General features: G+C 43.7%; 1 protein-coding gene across 1 annotated transcript in view; it reads left to right on the forward strand.

Annotated features, from left to right (window-relative positions):
* Positions 1 to 18,371, forward strand: part of LOC115897734 (E3 ubiquitin-protein ligase HERC2-like) — a 21,030-nt gene extending 2,659 nt beyond the window's left edge. The window contains exons 6-11 of the mRNA XM_030931686.1: positions 4,574 to 4,745; positions 5,633 to 5,816; positions 6,841 to 6,981; positions 11,912 to 12,103; positions 18,089 to 18,196; positions 18,240 to 18,371. Coding sequence (XP_030787546.1) covers positions 4,574 to 4,745; positions 5,633 to 5,816; positions 6,841 to 6,981; positions 11,912 to 12,103; positions 18,089 to 18,196; positions 18,240 to 18,257 — 815 coding nt within the window. The 3' untranslated portion in view covers positions 18,258 to 18,371. The remainder of the gene's footprint in view (positions 1 to 4,573; positions 4,746 to 5,632; positions 5,817 to 6,840; positions 6,982 to 11,911; positions 12,104 to 18,088; positions 18,197 to 18,239) is intronic.
* Positions 18,372 to 19,180: the final 809 nt, after the last annotated feature.

The following is a 19,180-nucleotide window of genomic DNA, read 5'->3' on the forward strand; positions in this document are numbered from 1 at the left end:
TGCTGTGTTAACTGCATTATGAATCTAAAGACACAGAAGAATTGTGGTGTGCTCTCATGCGATTTATCCATGCTGGAATGAAAATTGTAGAAGAAAGTATGTTGCTGATTCTTGTATTTATGATCAGGTAAACTCACAGTGCTGTACTTGTGTGTAAACAGGACTCCAAATAACTGCCTGAGAGATACAGGCACTGTAGTGGGCTCTTTCGTATTTTTTAACAGCTTTATTCAGTTATTACTGACATATAATAAACTGCATCTATTTTAAGTATACATTTTGATCAACTTTGAAATATGTGTGATCCATGAAAGCATCACCACAATCAAAGATAATGAACTCATACACTACTCTAGCGTTTCTCTCTGGCCCTTTGTACCCATCTCCCTTTTGCTTTTAACTCCCCTTCTCCTTCCTGCCATATGCAGCAACTTAATTTCTGTCACTATAGATCAGTTTGCATGTTTTCTTTTTGTTGTTGTTGTTTGGTTGGGTTTTTGTTTGTTTGTAGACGGGGTCTCACTCTGTCGCCTAGGCTGGAGTGCAGTGGCATGATCTTGGCTCACTGCAGCTCCCACCTCAGCCTCCTGAATAGCTGGGACTACAGGCACATGTCACCATGCCAGGCTAATTTTTGTTTGTTTGTTTGGTGGAGACAGGGTTTTGCCATGTTGCTCAGGTTGGTCTTGAACCCCTGAGCTCAAGTGATCCTCCCACCTCGGCCTCCCAAAGTGCTGGGATTATAGGCAGGAGCCACCGTGGCAGGCCAGTTTGCATGTTTTACAGCTTACTATAAATGGAATCATACAGCATATAATCTTTTTAAAATTCTTGCTTTTTCCACTCAGCATAATAATTTTGAGATTCACTTATGTTGCATGTATCAGTAGTTTATTCTTTTTAAATTGTTGAATAGCATCTTAAGATAAATAAATGCAATTTGCTGTTGATGAATGTTTGGGCTATTTCCAGTTTTTGACTATATAAGTGAAATTGCTAATGGACATTTCCATACAAGTTTGTGTGTGGACATCCACTTGAAATTCTCTTGGGTAAACTGCTAGGAGAAGAGTGGTTGGATCATATAGTAGGTGTATGTCTAGCTTCTTAAGATCGCTACATACTGTTTTGCAAAGTGGATGTTCCAGAGGTCCACATCCTCCACATTTTTGTCAACCCTTGATATGTTCAGTCTTTTAGTTATACTGATAGATGTATGGTGGTATCTCATTGTGGTTTTAATTTGTATTTCCCTAGTAACTAATGATCTCAAGCATCTTGCTTATTTACGAACCAGATACCTTTTTTGGTCAGTGTCGGTTCAAGTCTTTTCCCATATTTCAATAGGTCGATCGTTTTCTTACTGAGTTTGAGAGTTCCTTATATATTCTGGGTTACAAGTCCTTTGCCTAATACATAATTTGCTAATATTTTCTGTCAATGTGACTTGTCATTTTATTCTCTTCATAGGTGAATCTTAAAGATTAGAAGTTTTTAATTTTGATGAAGCCTAGTTTATTCATTTTATTCTTTTGTAGAGCGTACTTTTGATGTTGTGTCTACAAAACCTTTGCCTCACTCAAGATTATAAAGATTCTCTTTCTGTGTTCTGTTATAGAAGTTTTACAGTTTTAGATATGTGTATCTATGACCAGTTGATTAAATTTTATATATGGTGGGAGGTTCAGATTGAAAGGCTTTTTTTGGCTTGATTGTCCAGTAGTTTCAGTTGTATTTATTTAAAAACTTTGCTTTTCCTACTGAATTGCCTTTTGCCTTTGTCAGAAATCAGTTGTCTATGGATGTATGGATCTATTTCTGAACTCTCAGTACTGTTTTTATTTGTGGATTTTGGTGGCAATGCCACATTGTCTTGATTACTACAGCTTTATAAAAGACCTGAACTCAATTTGCAACAGTTCTTTAGCTTTGTTCTTTTTCAAATATATTTTGGCTGTTGTAGTCCCTTTGCATTTCCATATAACTTAAAATGAGCTTGTCTTTTTTTTTTTTTTTGAGACAGAGTCTCACTCTGTCGCCCAGGCTAGAGTGCAGTGGCGCAATCTCGGCTCACTGCAGGCTCCGCCTCCCAGGTTCACGCCATTCTCCTGCCTCAGCCTCCAGAGTAGCTGGGACTACAGGCGCCCGCCACCACGCCCGACTAATTTTTTGTATTTTTAGTAGAGATGGGGTTTCACAGTGTTAGCCAGGATGGTCTCGATCTCCTGACCTCGTGAGCCACCGCGCCCAGCCGAGCTTGTCAGTTTTTATAAAACTGCTTGCTTGGGGTTTTGCTGTGAATCGCATTCATTCTGTAAGTCAATGTGGAAAGGATGGATTCACAGTATTCAGTCTTCTAACCCATGAACACAGTGTTTCTCTGTTAGGTGTTTAGTTTCCCTCAGCAATGTTTTCTAGTCCCAGTGTTGTATAGGTCTTGCATATCTTTTGTTAGTTTATCTCTAAGAATTTCAGATTATTAAATGGTCTTTTAAAAATATCATTTTTTCTGCTGTATGGGAATATTCACATTGCTCCTTGCTAGCATGTAGAAATAAATACAATTGCTTTTTTTTTTTTTTAAGTGAACCTCATCTTGTCATACAAATATTTTGTTTTTTTCCCTTATCTCTCAGGAGGGGACATTTAGGCTCTAGCAGCATCTGCTTTTATGAATAACTGGAATGTGATCTTCTGGCTGTGTTAGTTACTAACTCTGGCTGTGTTAGTTACTGACTGTATGAACTGGGGCAAGTGACTTCGCCTTCCTGTGCTGTCTTGTTTTCTGGGGCAGATGAAGATAAGGCTTGACTCTTGTCTTCTCCTTTCTGGTTCATATTAGTATTTTCTTAATGTATAGCTCTTTTCATGTCACATTATTTGTATGACTTTTGAGTTTGGCTTTTTCCACTCAGCCTAATCCTCTGGAGATTGATCCAAGTTGTTACATATTACATAGTTTGTTCAGTATTCCATCAAATACTCAACCATTGAAGGACGTTTGGATTATTTCTAGGTTTTGGCTAATACAAATAAAACTGCCATGTCATTCATATACAGGTGAATGTGAAAATTCACTTTATGTGAAAATAAGTTCTTATTTCTTTGACATAAATGCCCAAGAGTGTGATTGCTGGTCATATGGTAATTGTTTAGTTTGATAAGAAACTGCCAAACTGTTTTCTGGAATGGCTATACCATTTTATAATCTCATAAGCAGTGGAGGATGATCCAGTTTTCCCCATATCCTCACCATCTTTTTAAAATGTAGCCATACTGGTAGATAGGTCATTGTATCTCATTGTGATTTGAATTTATATTTTCCTCATGGCAAATTATGTTAACCATGTTTTCATGTGCTTGTTTCCTGTCCGTATCTCCTCTGTGGTAAAATACGTCTTCATGCCCTTTTCTAATTGGCTGTTTTTTCTGTTGAGTGTAGAGAGTTCATTATGTATTCTAGTTATTTCTAGTCCTTTGGCAGATGTGTGTTATGCAAATGTTTTCTCCTGGTCTCTAGCTTGTTTTTTCAGTTCCTTTCATAAAACAAAAGTGTTTAATTTTGATGAAGTCTAATTCATCAGTTTTTTCTTTTGTAGGTCATACTTTTGGTGTCGTCTATTTTGGCCTAGTGCTAGATCCTAAAGACCGTCTCCTATTTTTTTCTAAAAGATTTATAGTTTTATATTTTCTACTTAAGTCATGATCCATTTGGATTTAATTTTGCATAAGGTGTAGACTTAGGCTGAAGTTTGGGTTTTTTGCCCACATACGTCCAGTTGCTCCACCACCACGTGCTGAAAGGCTGTCCTGCCTCTGCTGAGTTGCTTTTGCACATTTGTCAACAGTCAGTGAGGCATATTTGTGTGGTTCTGTTTCTGGGTTCGCTGTTTATTGCCTAGATTCTTATGCCAGTACCACACAGTTTTGGTTATGGTATTAAAACAACTTTTGAGGTTGGGTAGACTCATTCCTCCTCCTTATTTTTCTATTTCTATTCTTGTTCCTTTGCCTTTCCATATACATTTTAGAATAATCTTGACAAAAACTCTTGCGGGAATTCTGGTAGGAATTGCATTAAATCTGTGTATCAGTTTGGATGAGTTGACATAGACGCATGTCCCAGCTCCACCTGGCTCCCTCCCCCTGCGGAGACCTGGGAGTTTGCAGGGAAGTGAACCTGATGAGACTTTATTGGTGAACATCTTCTCTCTTTGTTGTTTTGTATTCTTTTTTGTCTTGCCTTACCAGGCTAAGAAAACACAGGTAGTTATTGTAGCATTTTCATAGCTTATATGTATATAACATAAACGTTTGTAAGTGCATTTTATACAAGCATCTACATCTTTTTGCAGTTACAGTGAAATTTTGCTGAAAATAGCTTCTTTATCAAAGTATGGATAAGTGGTGTTCTTATTCTGAAGGCCTGTGAATGAGCCTAATAGGTGCTCTGTGAAATAGCAAAATGTAGATTGCAGTGTGTTTTGGAACTAACCTGTAAGATCAGATTTTATAGAAATAGAGGAAACTGTGATCTTAAAAACAAAATGCACATTTTATTTTTCCCTTATAGGCGTGCCTTCAGATGCCGATTCTTCTGCTGCCAGTAATAAAATAAGTGGTGCAAGTAATTCTAAGCCGAATCGCCCTTCTCTTGCCAAGATTCTCTTGTCACTGGATGGAAATCTGGCCAAACAGCAGGCCTTATCGCATATTCTTACAGCATTGCAAATCATGTATGCCAGGTAGGCTTCTGTGCTAATTTTTGAAATTCTGCAATTATGTGAGCTTTGGGTTTTTGTGATATTTTTTCTTTTCGTTGATCAGATGTCTCCAAGAATGTCGTATTATTGTCTTTAAATGCTGTGTGTTGTAAGTCACATGTTCTTTGATGGTGATTGATCATATCTTTGTGTGTGTTTTAATGGGCATTGAAATATGAATTAGAAAACTAACTTGAACATTTTCACTATTCTTTTTGACCAGTAGACTCTAACAATTAATATTTGGGGGAAGAAAAGAAGAATTAGGTGATACTAATTTATAGTGATGTCTGAGACAACTTAGCATCCCCTTGGCTCACTTAAGAAGGCTGAGTTTTGCCAATGCAGCATTTTGCAGTATTTTTCTGCTGCTTTCCCACAGCCTAGATAAGTTGCCCATCTACTAATGTATCACACCTATGGACCTGATGGGTGTATTGACATAGGAAAATTAGTTTCAGAACAAAAACAGTCATTCAGTAGAGGCCATTGAGTCCTAGCTGCCCAGTATGTGGCTTTCAGTAAACACAAAATTGCCTGCTGGTCAATTATCCAGCCTCTCAGCCTCTCACAGCATCCCAAGAGGATTTCTCAGGGAGAGCCAGAATCTCATTCTGGTCTGGTTTTTATGTTTGGCATTTTTTCACCTGCCATTACTCTGGTTTTTCAAATAAATAAAATCCAAAGTAAACATTTTAGCTATTAGCCCAAGGATACAGGTAATAATGTTTGGTTTCCAAAACTCTTTTACATGTATTCAATAAAAATGAGGAAATGCCTCAGTGTGCGTGCTAGTCCTGCCTCGCCACTTCCTGTGGTGCTGTGAAGAAGGGGCAGCTCACCACAGGCCGGGCTTTGTGTCCTGACAGAGATGCCGTTGTCGGAGCCCTGATGCCGGCTGCCATGATTGTCCCGGAGGAATGCCCCTCGTTCTCCTCCGCGGCCCCTTCCGACACGTCTGCCATGGCTAGTCCCATGAATGGAGAAGAATGCATGCTGGCTGTTGATATGGAAGACAGACTGAGTCCAAATCCATGGCAAGAAAAGAGAGAGGTAAAAGCAACCTTAGATCAGAAGGTAAAAGCGAATCGTGGCCGGGCGCGGTGGCTCAAGCCTGTAATCCCAGCACTTTGGGAGGCCGAGACGGGCGGATCACGAGGTCAGGAGATCGAGACCATCCTGGCTAACACGGTGAAACCCCGTCTCTACTAAAAATACAAAAACTAGCCGGGCGAAGTGGCGGGCGCCTGTAGTCCCAGCTACTCGGGAGGCTGAGGCAGGAGAATGGCGTAAACTCGGGAGGCGGAGCTTGCAGTGAGCTGAGATCTGGCCACTGCACTCCAGTCCGGGCGACAGAGCGAGACTCCGCCTCAAAAAAAAAAAAAAAAAAAAAAAAAAGCGAATCGTAAAGCAACGTTAGATCAGAAGGTAAAAAGGTGGCTACTTTGTGTCTAGGAAAGTCTCATTCTGTCATTTAGCTTAGGCTGTTTCTGTGCCTCCCGCTTTGATTTTTGGCGTTCCTTAGAAGAATATTCTCTGTAAAGGAGCTTTTAAAGTGCTTAAGTGGAATTAGATTTCTTTTTTAATAAAATCTAATTCAAAAAATCTTTTAAAAAAAATTTTTTTTTTAATCTAATTCAAAAAATCATTAAGTGCAAGTTCACAGTCCTTTATCTGCAATTCTGAAACCTTAAAGTTCTGATAGTCAAGAATTTTAGTGACTTATTTTGGGGGAGAAAACCAACTTGAAGATAACGTGAACTCATTTTAGTCTGGTTCATGGATCTGCTGTGAATATTAATAGTTTTCTTGAAACTATGAGTGTACTTGACTTTGCACAACTGTCCTAGGCCCAACTGGGGGTGGTAGTGGCTATGTCAGGTAGGCAGCATGTTACCTCTGTAAACTCTGGAACATTCTAAACAGCCCAAGTAGTTTTAGGTAAAGCATTTGGGACTTGGGTAGGAAATACGTTATGTTGTTGAGTTTTTCCCCTTAAACATCCCCTACTGTGCATCCCGTCTGTCTTCTACGTACCTACCTACCTACCTACCTTTCTATCCCCTACTTCGACTAGATTGCTTCCTCTGAGGACGCGGTGACCCCCTCTGCAGTGACTCCATCGGCCCCCTCAGCCTCCGCTCGGCCATTTATCCCAGTGACGGATGACCTGGGAGCCGCAAGCATCATTGCAGAAACCATGACCAAAACCAAAGAGGTGAAGAGGCATTCTTCTTTAACTTTGTATTGTGAAATAATCTTAAATGTACACAGAAGTAGAAATAGTACTTAGGAGCGGAACACAGTTGATTCCTATCCCATTCACCTGGGCTTTCCACTTGTTAGCATCTTTGAAGCATTTGTGGGAATGTTGCAGGACACAGTCCCTGTCACTGCTTACTGCTTCCACGTATATTCCTTGAGTATCAGGACTACAGCTTGATCCAGGATTACTTTCAAACCCACAGACATATTTGGATTTTGCTCATCATCCCAATAGTATCCTTATAGGTCTAGCACCCAACCTAGGAGTGCACACTGCCTCTTTAGTCTTCAGTGTGGAACAGTCCTTCGTTTTGACAGACACCACAGGACTGGTGCAGAATTCTTCTCAGTGCCTCCGCTGGGACTCAGGTGTTGTTGATTTGCTGCATCATTGGTTAGATAGCGCAGGAGTGGTGCAGAATTCTTCTCAGTGCCGCCACTGGGACTCAGGTGTTGATTTGCTGCATCATTGGTGAGATAGCGCAGGAGTGGTGCAAAGTTCTTCTCAGTGCCTCCACTGGGACTCGGGCATTTCTGATTTTGCTGCATTATTGGTGAGATCGCTTATCACTTGGTTAAGGGTCTCTGCCAAGTTTCTCCACTGGAAATCAGTAAGTGTGTTTAGTACTCATGGGGAGACACTTTTGAGATTATGCCAATGTCTTGTTCCTCATTATACTTTTACCTCCCAGTTTTTAGCATCTTAAAGATTCTAGCTGAATCCATTAGTACCGTGGTGGTTGTCACATTTTCATGTTTCACATTTATTTTTACTTCTGGTTGTAATTGTTGCCATTTTTTTGCAAGAGAAGGCTTTCCCTTCTCATCCGTCTGTCTTCTACGTACCTACCTACCTACCTACCTTTCTATCTGTCTGTTTATATTGTGTAGATTCAGGAGTTCCTGTTTTAGTCAAATAGTGACATTCATTACTGTCATTATTTGACACCCAAATTGTCCCAGACTTGGTCATTGGGACTCAGTCAATGGGACTCCTGTGGACTGGTCATTGGGACTCCTGTGGACTGGTCATTGGGACCTGGTTATTGGGACTCACGTGGACTGGTCATTGGAACCGGATTGGTCATTGGGACTCCCTTGGACTGATCACTGGGACTCGGTCACTGGGACTCCCATGGACTGGTCACTGGGACTCAGTCACTGGGACTCCTGTGGACTGGTCATTGGGACCTGGTTATTGGGACTCGCGTGGACTGGTCATTGGGAACCCTGTGGACTGGTTCCATTGTCTGATGTGTCCCCGTAATTCTTAGGGGTCTTGCTTCATTTCTGGCACAACAGTGTGCTCGAGACTCATCTTTCACCTACCCTGCCCCTGCCTGGAATCAGCCATTTCTCCAAGAAGCCATGGTTCCTGCTAGTGGCTTGTAGGAGTTGGAAACCAAGATCTGGGTGCTTGCTAAGCCGACTGTTACTGAGTGTCTTTGGTTAGGCCCTCTCAGCAAATAATCTATACACACGAGCATTGATTTATCCTTCTGCATTTATCTATATAATAAAAACTATTAACAGCCCACATCAATACTTTTAATTCCAGTCCACTACCACAGGGCTTATTCCTACTCTCCCTCTTTCCATATTTTTTTGGTGTATAATGCTTTTATATGTTGCTAGATTTGGTTTGCTGCTATTTTGTTGAAGATTTTTACATCTGTATTCATAAGGGATACGGCTCTGTAGTTTTCTTGTGATGTCTTTGCTTTGGGTATTATGGCAATATTGGCTTCATAGATTGGAGGGTGTTCCTTTCTCTTCTGTTTTTTGGAAGAGTTGGTGAAGGACTGGGGTTAATTCTTGAAATGGTAGAATTGTATCTGCTCTTCTGGCATATTCCCATCATTCTTTGAGTATTTCCTTTTTGGCACAACACAAAATTCCAGGTTCAACAAGCTGTTTTAGGCTCCAACATAGGAATCAGTTGTTTCTCTGACAAGTCCTAGTTCTTTCTGGTGGAGAAGGGCATTTAGAGGTCAAGATCTGGGCCTTTCGTGTGCTTGTTGCTGTTTGGGTGACAGAGCTAGAGAATGAATATGTGTGCGTGTAACATAATAGATACATACATCAGTTTTTTGTTTTGTTTTGTTTTAGACAGGGTCTTGTTCTGTTGGCCAGGCTGGAGTACAGTGGCGCAATCTTGGCTCACTGCAGCCTCAACCTCCTGGTCTTAAGCCATCCTCAGCCTCCCAGGTAGCTGGAACTATAAGCATGCACCACCACACCTGGCTAATTTTTGTATTTTTTTCTTTTTTTTTTTTTTAGAGATAGGGTTTCGCCATGTTGCCCAGGGTGGTCTCGGGCTGGGCTCGAGTGATCTGCTTGCCTCATCCTCTCAAAGTGCTGGGATTACAGGCATGAGCCACCGTGTTTGGCCCACATCAGTATTTATGTTGTTATAAATTTACGTATATGGAAAACCACCGGTTCACACCAATATGATTGATTCTAATCCAACTGGGATTCATTCTAGTTTTCACCCTTTCTGTATTTATAACTTTCTTCTCTGACAGTGGGAAACCTGGCTTCTGTCATCAGCAGGCTGTTTACTTACAGTTCAGTCCCCTTAGATAATCAACCTCCGATCTTGGCTGTCCCCCACTCCGTGGTGGGCACTCTTCTTCCTCTGTACAGCCTCTGGCACTCCACGGTCACCCTACGTGACCTCTGACCCCCCCCACCTCCATGTTGACCCAGAGTATGGCACCTTCCTCACTTGGCCTGGCCCTCCCTCTCCAACCCCCCATGTGTGGATGCCCTCCCCAGCCTGCCAGCCCCTGCTCATGTGTGCTCCCTTGCCAGCCTTCTCACCTTGGGAACAAACACTTTATTTTTAATTACATTTGGAACCCTTGATTTATTATGCTGTTACTGCTGGCAGAAAATATGTCCTAACGGAAATTATTGATAACCATCCATGGTAAAAAGAAAGACTCTATTTATGAATTAGGTGCTTGGAATCAACTTCTCATTTTTGGCAGTCTCCTGGTGTGAGGGTTTAATGCAGCACTTATTCGAGGAAGGCAACATTTTTGTTTTTAGGTAAAAGGATAATATGATTTCTTTCCCCCCAATTTGTTTATGAGACATAGGCATTATCCACGTTGTAACCCTGTATTTCTATTATTTCAGTTTTGGCTTGACTCATGAATTTAAGGCAAAGCAATTTTAATATTAGTATTAAGCTATAATTCAGATTTTAGGATATGCCGCTCGTGATTTTCTTCCTTGGCAATTCTTCTAGACATATTTTCTTTGTGTGTGTGCGTGTTTTTAAGACACCCTCATTAAAAAAAATGGTAGGTACATTTCAATCTCAAGACTAAAGATATTCTTTTTTTTTTTTTTTTTTTTTTTTTTGAGACAGAGTCTCGCTCTGTCGCCCGGGCTGGAGTGCAGTGGCCAGATCTCAGCTCACTGCAAGCTCCGTCTCCCGGGTTCACGCCATTCTCCTGCCTCAGCCTCCCAAGTAGCTGGGACTACAGGCGCCCGCCACCTCGCCCGGCTAGTTTTTTGTATTTTTTAGTAGAGACGGGGTTTCACCGTGTTAGCCAGGATGGTCTCGATCTCCTGACCTTGTGATCCGCCCGTCTCGGCCTCCCAAAGTGCTGGGATTACAGGCTTGAGCCACCGCGCCCGGCCTTAAAGATATTCTTGTTGATATGTTTCACTGAACGCTTTTGCTGTCCTTCAGTGAGTTATGTTCTGGAATGTCATCATTTATAATGAATTTCACTTACTCCTTGGGTCTCCATGCAGAGGCAGGAGCAAGGTCTTGTTTCCCTAAAGGGAGAAGAACCTTGTTCCTAAATCAGAGTGGTGTGATTTCCAGGGACCCTGGTTGGGTCATGTTCCCCTAAGGGGAACATGTGGGGCTGTCCTTCCCCCAGCTTGTTTATGTTTGTGGAAAGAGTCACACTGGATTTGCTGAGGTCCAGAAAGCAGGAGAGAAAAGAGGCACGTCCCTGGCTCTTGTTCTTCCTCTGGGGAGCCAGACTGTGCCTGGGGGATGAGAAGGGGTTGACATACTCCTGCTCGGCACAGCGGTTCCCATGCTGGGTCAGAAGCGGTGGGAGTCCCTGGCTCTGACAAGGGCCTTTCCACTTTCCACAAGTTCTGTCCCGATGCTGCCCTCCAGGAGGCTCCTGTGTGCCGACAAGCCGGGGTGGGGGTGGGGGGGCGCGGCCATCCTGGGCAAGGCACCTCCGTGGGGTGGGAGCTGGGGGTGCAGTGATGCTGCGAATTGGCTCATAGCAAACAAGGAGAGGAGGTGAAGGATCAAGATGCAGTATGTTTAGGGTAACAGGGCAGGAATGGGAAGTACACGAGTGGTAATGAGAAGACTTTTATGTGTGATGTTTTCAGTGAACCCAAGGAGAGAGAGACTATGGAGAGCATGTTACATGCCAGTGAGTCATTTGAAATAAGATTCCAGGAAAGAATTATGGAGAGGATCTAGACAAAATATATACAATTATAGAATACAAATGTAGTTTATAAACAATTCCAAGCATACCTTATGGGTAGATTATACAGGATGCAGCTTCATTCCAAAACTCCCCCTGTAGTATCTGCCTGTGCTCCAAACTTGGACCCCGTAATAAATTGTCATTTCTTTGTAGCTTAAGTCATCCCTTTTTGATAAATGCTATTGGTAATACAACAGTTCATTGGTCTTGAAAACATAGTACATGGCTTGGTGGAGATTTTAGGGGCCGTCATTTCTTAATCTGTTTTCTTAAGGTCGTAAACACCTTCAAGTTTCTTACTCGTTGGTATTCATGTGTTCTCTGAGTTTGTGGGTAAACTGGTGACTATCTCTTAACATATCATTCCTCATGTTAATTGTTGGATGTCATTTGACTTAGGATGTTGAAAGCCAAAATAAAGCAGCAGGTCTGGAGCCTCAGGCCTTGGATGAGTTCACCAGTCTGCTGATTGCGGATGACACCCGTGTGGTGGTGGACCTGCTCAAGCTGTCGGTGTGCAGCCGGGCCGGGGACAGGGGCAGGGACGTGCTGTCTGCGGTGCTTTCCAGTATGGGGACTGCCTACCTGCAGGTGAGTCTCAGGGAGGGCGGGGCCGTCTGACCCTACCTCCTCCACATGGGGCCAACCTCCTCTCCAAGGGAGAGCAGCTGTAGATCGCCGGTGATCTTGTGCTGGATTTCATCCTAGTAGACAGCAGGTTAGGAGCACTCCTTTAGAACAAAACGTTTTAGCATTTACCCCAGTGACATCCTTTACCTGTTTTTTGTTGTTTATTTTTTTGAGACGGAGTCTTGCTCTGTTGCCCAGGCTGGAGTGCAGTGGTGCCATCTCGGCTCACTGCAAGCTCCACCTCCCAGGTTCACGCCATTCTCCTGCCTCAGCCTCCCGAGTAGCTGAGACTACAGGCGCCCGCCACCACGCCCCGCTAATTTTTTTTGTATTTTTAGTAGAGACGGGGTTTCACCGTGTTAGCCAGGATGGTCTGGATCTCCTGACCTCTTGATCCACCTGCCTCGGCCTCCCAAAGTGCTGGGATTACAGGCATGAGCAATCGCGCCTGCCCCTTTACTTGTTTTACAACTGATTTGTGCATCTTTTTTTTTTTTTTTTTTTTTTTTTTGAGACGGGGTCTTACTCTGTCACCCAGGCTGGAGTGCAGTGGCGCGATCTCAGCTCACTGCAACCTCCGCCTCCCAGGTTCACGCCATTCTCCTGCCTCAGCCTCCTGAGTAGCTGGGACTACAGGCGCCCACCACCACACATGGCTAGCTTTTTTGTATTTTTTGTATTTTTAGTAGAGACAGGGTTTCACGGTGTTAGCCAGGATGGTCTCAATCTCCTGACCTTGTGTTCTGCCTGCCTCGGCCTCCCAAAGTGCTGGGATTACGGGTGTGAGCCACCGCGCCCGGCCTGATTTGTGCATCTTTTTAAAAATGATTTGTCAGAGTTCTTTAAGTCCCTTTTCTATCGTATGTCTTACAGTTTCCACCCCAGTTTATCTTTTGTTATTGGTTTGATATTTTTTTGCCATGTAGAAATTTTTAATTATTACATGATCAGATCTGTCAGTTTTTTTCATTTATGCCTTCTGAGTTTTGTATTATGCTGAAAAAAAAATGCTTGCTTATGTGACATTGTTTTAAATAAATTCTTCCAAATTTTCTTCTAAGTTTTTTGAAACAGTCTCCTTCACCAGGGCTGGAGTGAGGTGGTGTGATCTTGGCCTCCCGGGATCACCTCTGCCTCCCGGGATCAAGTGATTCTTGTGCCTCAGTTCCCCGAGTAACTGGGATTACAGGCGTGCTTCGACGCCTGGCTAATTTTTGTATTTTTAGTTGAGACAGGGTTTCACCATGTTGGCCCAGCTGGTCTCCAACTGCTAACCTCAAGTGGTCCACCCACCTCAGCCTTCCAAAGTGCTGGGATTACAGGCATGAGCCACCACACCCGGCCTTCTTCTAAGTTTTTTATGATTTCATGTATTGAATGATGTAAGAATAAAATAGGGATCCAACTTTATTTTTTTCCTAGATGGTAATTCCGGTGGTCTTTGGTAGCGTCCAGGCAGTCTAAACACGGTGACCTTGGTTTTTTGTAGGTTGCCACTCTTCACTTGGGATCTGCCCTGGATTCTTTTGAGTTCATACTGATACTTAAAAATGTTTTTCTTTTATTTATTTTGTATATTTTATTTATGTATTTATTTGTTTAGAGACAGAATCTTGCTCTGTCACCCAGGCTGGAGTGCAGTAGTGCAGTTATAGCTCACTGTAGCCTCGAATTCCCAGGCTCAAGTGATCCTCCTGCCTTAGCCTCCTGAGTAGCTAGGAGTACAGTCGCATGCCACCTCGCCTGGCTAATTAATGTGCTGATTCCTTCTACTCAAATTCAAAAGTACAAGGTCTGTACTTCTTCTGTTGCATCTGCCTCTCTTCCATATCAAATCCTGGTTCCAAGATAGTGTTTGATGAAATATCTCCTGATTTTTCATTTGCTTTACGTAACCACATTGCATATATGACAGACTTAGGATATAATTTCAATACTGCCAACATCAGTATAATTACTGAAATTCTTAAAAATCTTAGAATATGCCCTAATTTCCTCACATTTATTAAAATAATTATACTGCATCTACAAGAGCATAATAGCTGTTACATACCATACTTTCTTTCAGTCTTCAAGTCTTAGTTTTACTGACTGGTCCTTGTGGGGTCTGAAGTGCACTCTACTGAATTCCTCATTAGCCCCTGAGATCAGACTTGTCCACGAGAGTTTTTGTCCTTTGAATTTGAAAGGTAGTTTTTCTGGGTATTAAAACCTTGGGTCACATCTTTTTCCTCTGTGAAAATGTGAAAATGATAACTTCTTTTCCCCTTAGAAGTCACGTGTGTTTTCAGTAATTTTACTAGAATGTATGTTCGTGTGGCCGTTCTCGGCAACGTTCCCGGTTAGAAGTTGCCTGTGGTTTTTTGGTAATTTTACTAGAATGTGTGTTCATGTGGCCGTTCTCGGCAACGTTCCCGGTTAGAAGTTGCCTGTGGTTTTTTGGTAATTTTACTAGAATGTGTGTTCATGTGGCCGTTCTCGGCAACGTTCCCGGTTAGAAGTTGCCTGTGTTTTTTTGGTAATTTTACTAGAATGTGTGTTCATGTGGCCGTTCTCGGTGATGTTCCCGGTTAGAAGTTGCCTGTGGTTTTTTGGTAATTTTACTAGAATGTGTGTTCATGTGGCCGTTCTCGGCAACGTTCCCGGTTAGAAGTTGCCTGTGGTTTTTTGGTAATTTTACTAGAATGTGTGTTCATGTGGCCGTTCTCGGCGACGTTCCCAATTAAAAGTTGCCTGTGTTTTTTTGGTAATTTTACCAGAATGTGCATTTGTGTGGCCATTCTCGGCGATGTTCCCAGTTAGAAGTTGTGTGTGTTTTTTCAGTAATTTTAGGAGAATGTGCATTCGTGTGGCTGTTCTCGGTGACGTTCCCAGTTGGCCGTTCTCGGTGATGTTCCCGGTTAGAAGTTGCGTGTGTTTTTTTGGTAATTTTACTAGAATGTGTGTTCGTGTGGCTGTGTGTTTTTTCAGTAATTTTACTAGAATATGCATTTGTGTGGCCATTCTCGGTGATGTTCCCAGTTAGAAGTCACGTGAGTTTTTTCGATAATTTTACTAGAATGTGCGTTTGTCGCATGTTCTCGGTGATGTTCCTGGTGAGAAGCCGCATGTGTTTTCTCGGTGACCTTCCCGGAGTGTGCGCCCGCGGGGCCGTTCTTGGTGATGTTCCCGGTGAGAAGCCGCGTGTTTTCTTGGTGATTTTTCCAGAGTGCGCGCCTGCAGGGCCGTTCTCAGTGATGTTCTCGGTGAGAAGCCCGGTGATGTTCTCGGTGAGAAGCTGAGTGTGTTTTCTCGGTGATTTTACTAGAATGTGTGTCTGCGCGGCTGTTCTCGGGGATGTTCTCGGTGAGAAGCCCGGTGATGTTTTCGGTGAGAAGCCGCATGTGTTTTCTCGGTGACCTTCCCGGAGTGTGCGCCCGCGGGGCCGTTCTTGGTGATGTTCCCGGTGAGAAGCCGCGTGTGTTTTCTTGGTGATTTTTCCAGAGTGCGCACCTGCAGGGCCGTTCTCGGTGATGTTCGCGGTAAGAAGCCGCGTGTTTTCTCGGTGATTTTACTAGAAGTGCATCCGTGCAGCCGTTCTCGGTGATGTTCTCGGTGAGAAGCCGCGTGTGTTTTCTAGGTGATTTTTCTAGAATGTGTGTTCACGCGGCCGTTCTTGGTGTTCTCTGTGAGAAGCCGCGTGCGTTTTTTCAGTGATTTTACTAGAATGTGCCTTTGCGAGGCCGTTCTCAGTGATGTTCTCGGGTAAGTGGTGCTCCTTTAGTCTGTCATCCCAAGTCTGTTTTGTAGGACATTCTCTTGAATTGCAATCTGCAGTGTTTGTTCTGTAACTTTGCTTAGCGGTCTTTTCTAGGGACACTTGGTCCCTAGAAAACTATCCATGCATTGGATGGTTCATGCCTTTTAGAGTTAATGTTGGTTACTTTCTCTTTCAAGTACCTTTTACCTCTGTTTCTTTTTAAACAATTTTCTCCTTTTTTCCTATTTGTCTTAAGGTAACATCTGCTGTATTTATTTGATTTTACACTCTGTTTTAGTCTCCATTGGAATGTAGTTTTGTATTCATTGTAATTCTGTCTTCAGCTTTATTTAATTTTTTGGTTTTCCTGTCTGATTTATGTGGTTCTTTCATGTCTTGTATCATTTTTCTAATTTCACTCCATTTGTTTTGAAATGATCAGGATTGATGTGTTTAGTGGGCATATCTTTCTGGCCTGCTTTTATTGCCTATAGGGATGTTATTTTGTTCCTTATTCTCACTTTTTTTTTTCTGGAGACAGAGTCTTGCTCTGACACCCAGGCTGCAGTGCAGTGGCATGATTCTGACTCACTGCAGCCTCGACCTCCCAGGCTCAAGCCATCCTTCCCCATCAGCCTTCTGAGAAGCTGGGACTGCAGGCTTGTGCCACCACGCATGGTTAACTTATTTTTATTTTTTGTGGAGATGAGTCTCCCTGTGTTGCCCAGTCTTGTCTCAAACTCCTGGGCTCAAGCGATTCTCCCAGCTGGGCCTCCCAAAGTGTTGAGAATTACAGATGTGAGCCACCGTGCCCAGCCTATTCCCTTTTTCTTACAATAACTTTTTATTGTATTTGGTCTTATACTTTTATCTTGCTCATTTTTATGTGAAATCATTTTTCTTGAACTTTTAGAATGAGGTGAGATTCAGAAAAGCTTTGTCACTTTGTCGCCCAGGTTGGGGTACATTGGTACTGGCTCACTATAGCCCCAACCTCTGGACTCAGGCGATCCCCCTTCCTTAGCCTCCTGAGTAACTGGGACTATAGGCCGTGTCCAGCTAATTTTAAAAATTTTATGTAGAGAAAGGATTTCACCATGTTGTCCAGGCCTGTCTTGAACTCCTGAGCTCAAGCAAGCTGGCTGCCTTGGTCTCCCAAAGTGCTGGGATTACAGGCGTGTACCACTACATCTGGCCCAGAAAAGCGTTTTTAAACTTGAAGTATTAGTTCATGATAGAAACGTAAAGAACAAAGGATATTCCTAGTCAACATTTGTCTGGACGGAAATCTCGTGACCTTTTTCTCTTCTGTTTCTCTCTCGCTTTATATCCAGTCCACCAACAAATCCTGTTTTCTCTGCTTTTTAAAATATATTCCAAATTCAGCCATTTCTCCCTAACTGTAGACATTCTGGGCTAGAGCACCGTGGGGTCTCACCCGGTTTATCATCCCAGCAGTCACATCCTAGCTGCCTCCCCGTATTCCTGCTTCCACTCCCCACCTCCTGTGGTCTCCCCAGAATCAGCCCCCAACAGAGCATCCAGAGATAGTATCTTAAAACCAGTCCGAGCCTCTCAACCCTGTAACCGTGGGAGAGGACCTGAGCCCCTGCCCCACATCCTTCCTTCTTCCTTCCTTCCCCGCCTACCTCTTGCCTGGCCCCTCACTGCCATCCTCTGCTAGACCTTAAAGATCTTCCAGCCTGAAGGAAAACTCGTGTGCCTCTGCTCGCACACCTCTCACACCAGAGGTGCGGGTTCTCCACACCAAGCGATTCTCCAGTTCTCTGGACACACCAGGAGTTGAGGTGCTCCTCACTCCCCAGGTGACCCACAACTGCCGTCTGACTGGGCTGCACTTTGGGCATTCCCGCAGCCCCTGGTCAGTGTGAGCTTCGCTGTAAAGCGAAGTGGGGAGTGGTCGGGGAGTGAAAAGTCTGCCCAGGAGTGACAGCACAAAACAGATTGGCCAAGTGGAAGTGTTTTCTGGCCCTCCAGCCCGAGGACATGATATTCAGTGGGGATGAGCTGGGGAAAGGGGCGGGTAGTCTGAGATGCTTGTCTCTGAGGCCAGTTCTTTCTGACTTTCTGCTATTCATTCACTGTTAAACGTGGTTTTAGTTTCACTGTTTCTCCTTGGTGCACTGTTTCTACTTTGGGTGCTGATCTGAAGTGGTTGCTATGTTTTGTGTTCTCCTGTCCTCCAGGTGCAGAAGGACTCAGGGTGGAATTTGACCGGCAGTGCTCCACGGAGAGGCGCCATGACCCTCTCACAATCATGGACGGCGTCAACAGGATCGTCTCCGTGCGGTCAGGTAAGGACAGGAGGTTGAGCCAGGATTGTCTCCGTGCGGTCAGGTAAGGACAGGAGGTTGAGCCAGGATTGTCTCCGTGCGGTCAGGTAAGGACAGGAGGTTGAGCCAGGATTGTCTCTGTGCGGTCAGGTAAGGACAGGAGGTTGAGCCAGGATTGTCTCTGTGCGGTCAGGTAAGGACAGGAGGTTGAGCCAGGATTGTCTCTGTGCGGTCAGGTAAGGACAGGAGGTTGAGCCAGGATTGTCTCTGTGCGGTCAGGTAAGGACAGGAGGTTGAGCCAGGATTGTCTCTGTGCAGTCAGGTAAGGATAGGAGGTTGAGCAGGGCATCATCTGGCCACCTGTGTCTCCGTAGACACAAACCTTCACATTTGTAGGACAGAATGCTGCTACTGTATCCTCATGGAAGTCTTGAGGGAGGGACAAAACGCTATTCAGCTGTGAAACACAGTAGGTTTGCTTGCCTCTTCCCCATACTTTTAAATACAGTAATTATCTGTGATATGTGCACCATATCCCTGTCGGATGGGCTCTACCTCACCAGACAGTTGCAGAAGGTGCTGGAGATGTATGGGGTGCCAGGGCTTGTGCGAGGTCATGGTTGGCATACTACGGAGCTTCTTCAAGGGGTTTGTTTCTTACTAGCTACAGTGAGGGCATGGCCATGTGTGGAGTGACTTCTGTATGTAGATGGAGGCAGCCACGTGTCTCGCTTGTCTCTGCTACTAGGCTCCATGAGGCCAGCGGGCACAGATGAGGACATCTGGGGGGGTTTGTGAAATGTTATTTTACCGAGTATTTTAGAATTGGCAGTGCAGGGGTGTGTTTGCACCTTTTAAGACTTCTTTATCCTTCATCTCAAGTGTTTCCTGTAAAGGGCCAGGTAATGCAGCCTCTGTCATAACAACATGCAGACTGGATGCCAGTGAATGGGCGTGGCTGTGTCCCAGGAAAGCTTTATTCACACGGCATTACTTACTTAGGTA

The sequence above is a fragment of the Rhinopithecus roxellana genome, chromosome 5, assembly GCF_007565055.1.
Source record: "Rhinopithecus roxellana isolate Shanxi Qingling chromosome 5, ASM756505v1, whole genome shotgun sequence".
Lineage (NCBI taxonomy): Eukaryota > Metazoa > Chordata > Mammalia > Primates > Cercopithecidae > Rhinopithecus > Rhinopithecus roxellana.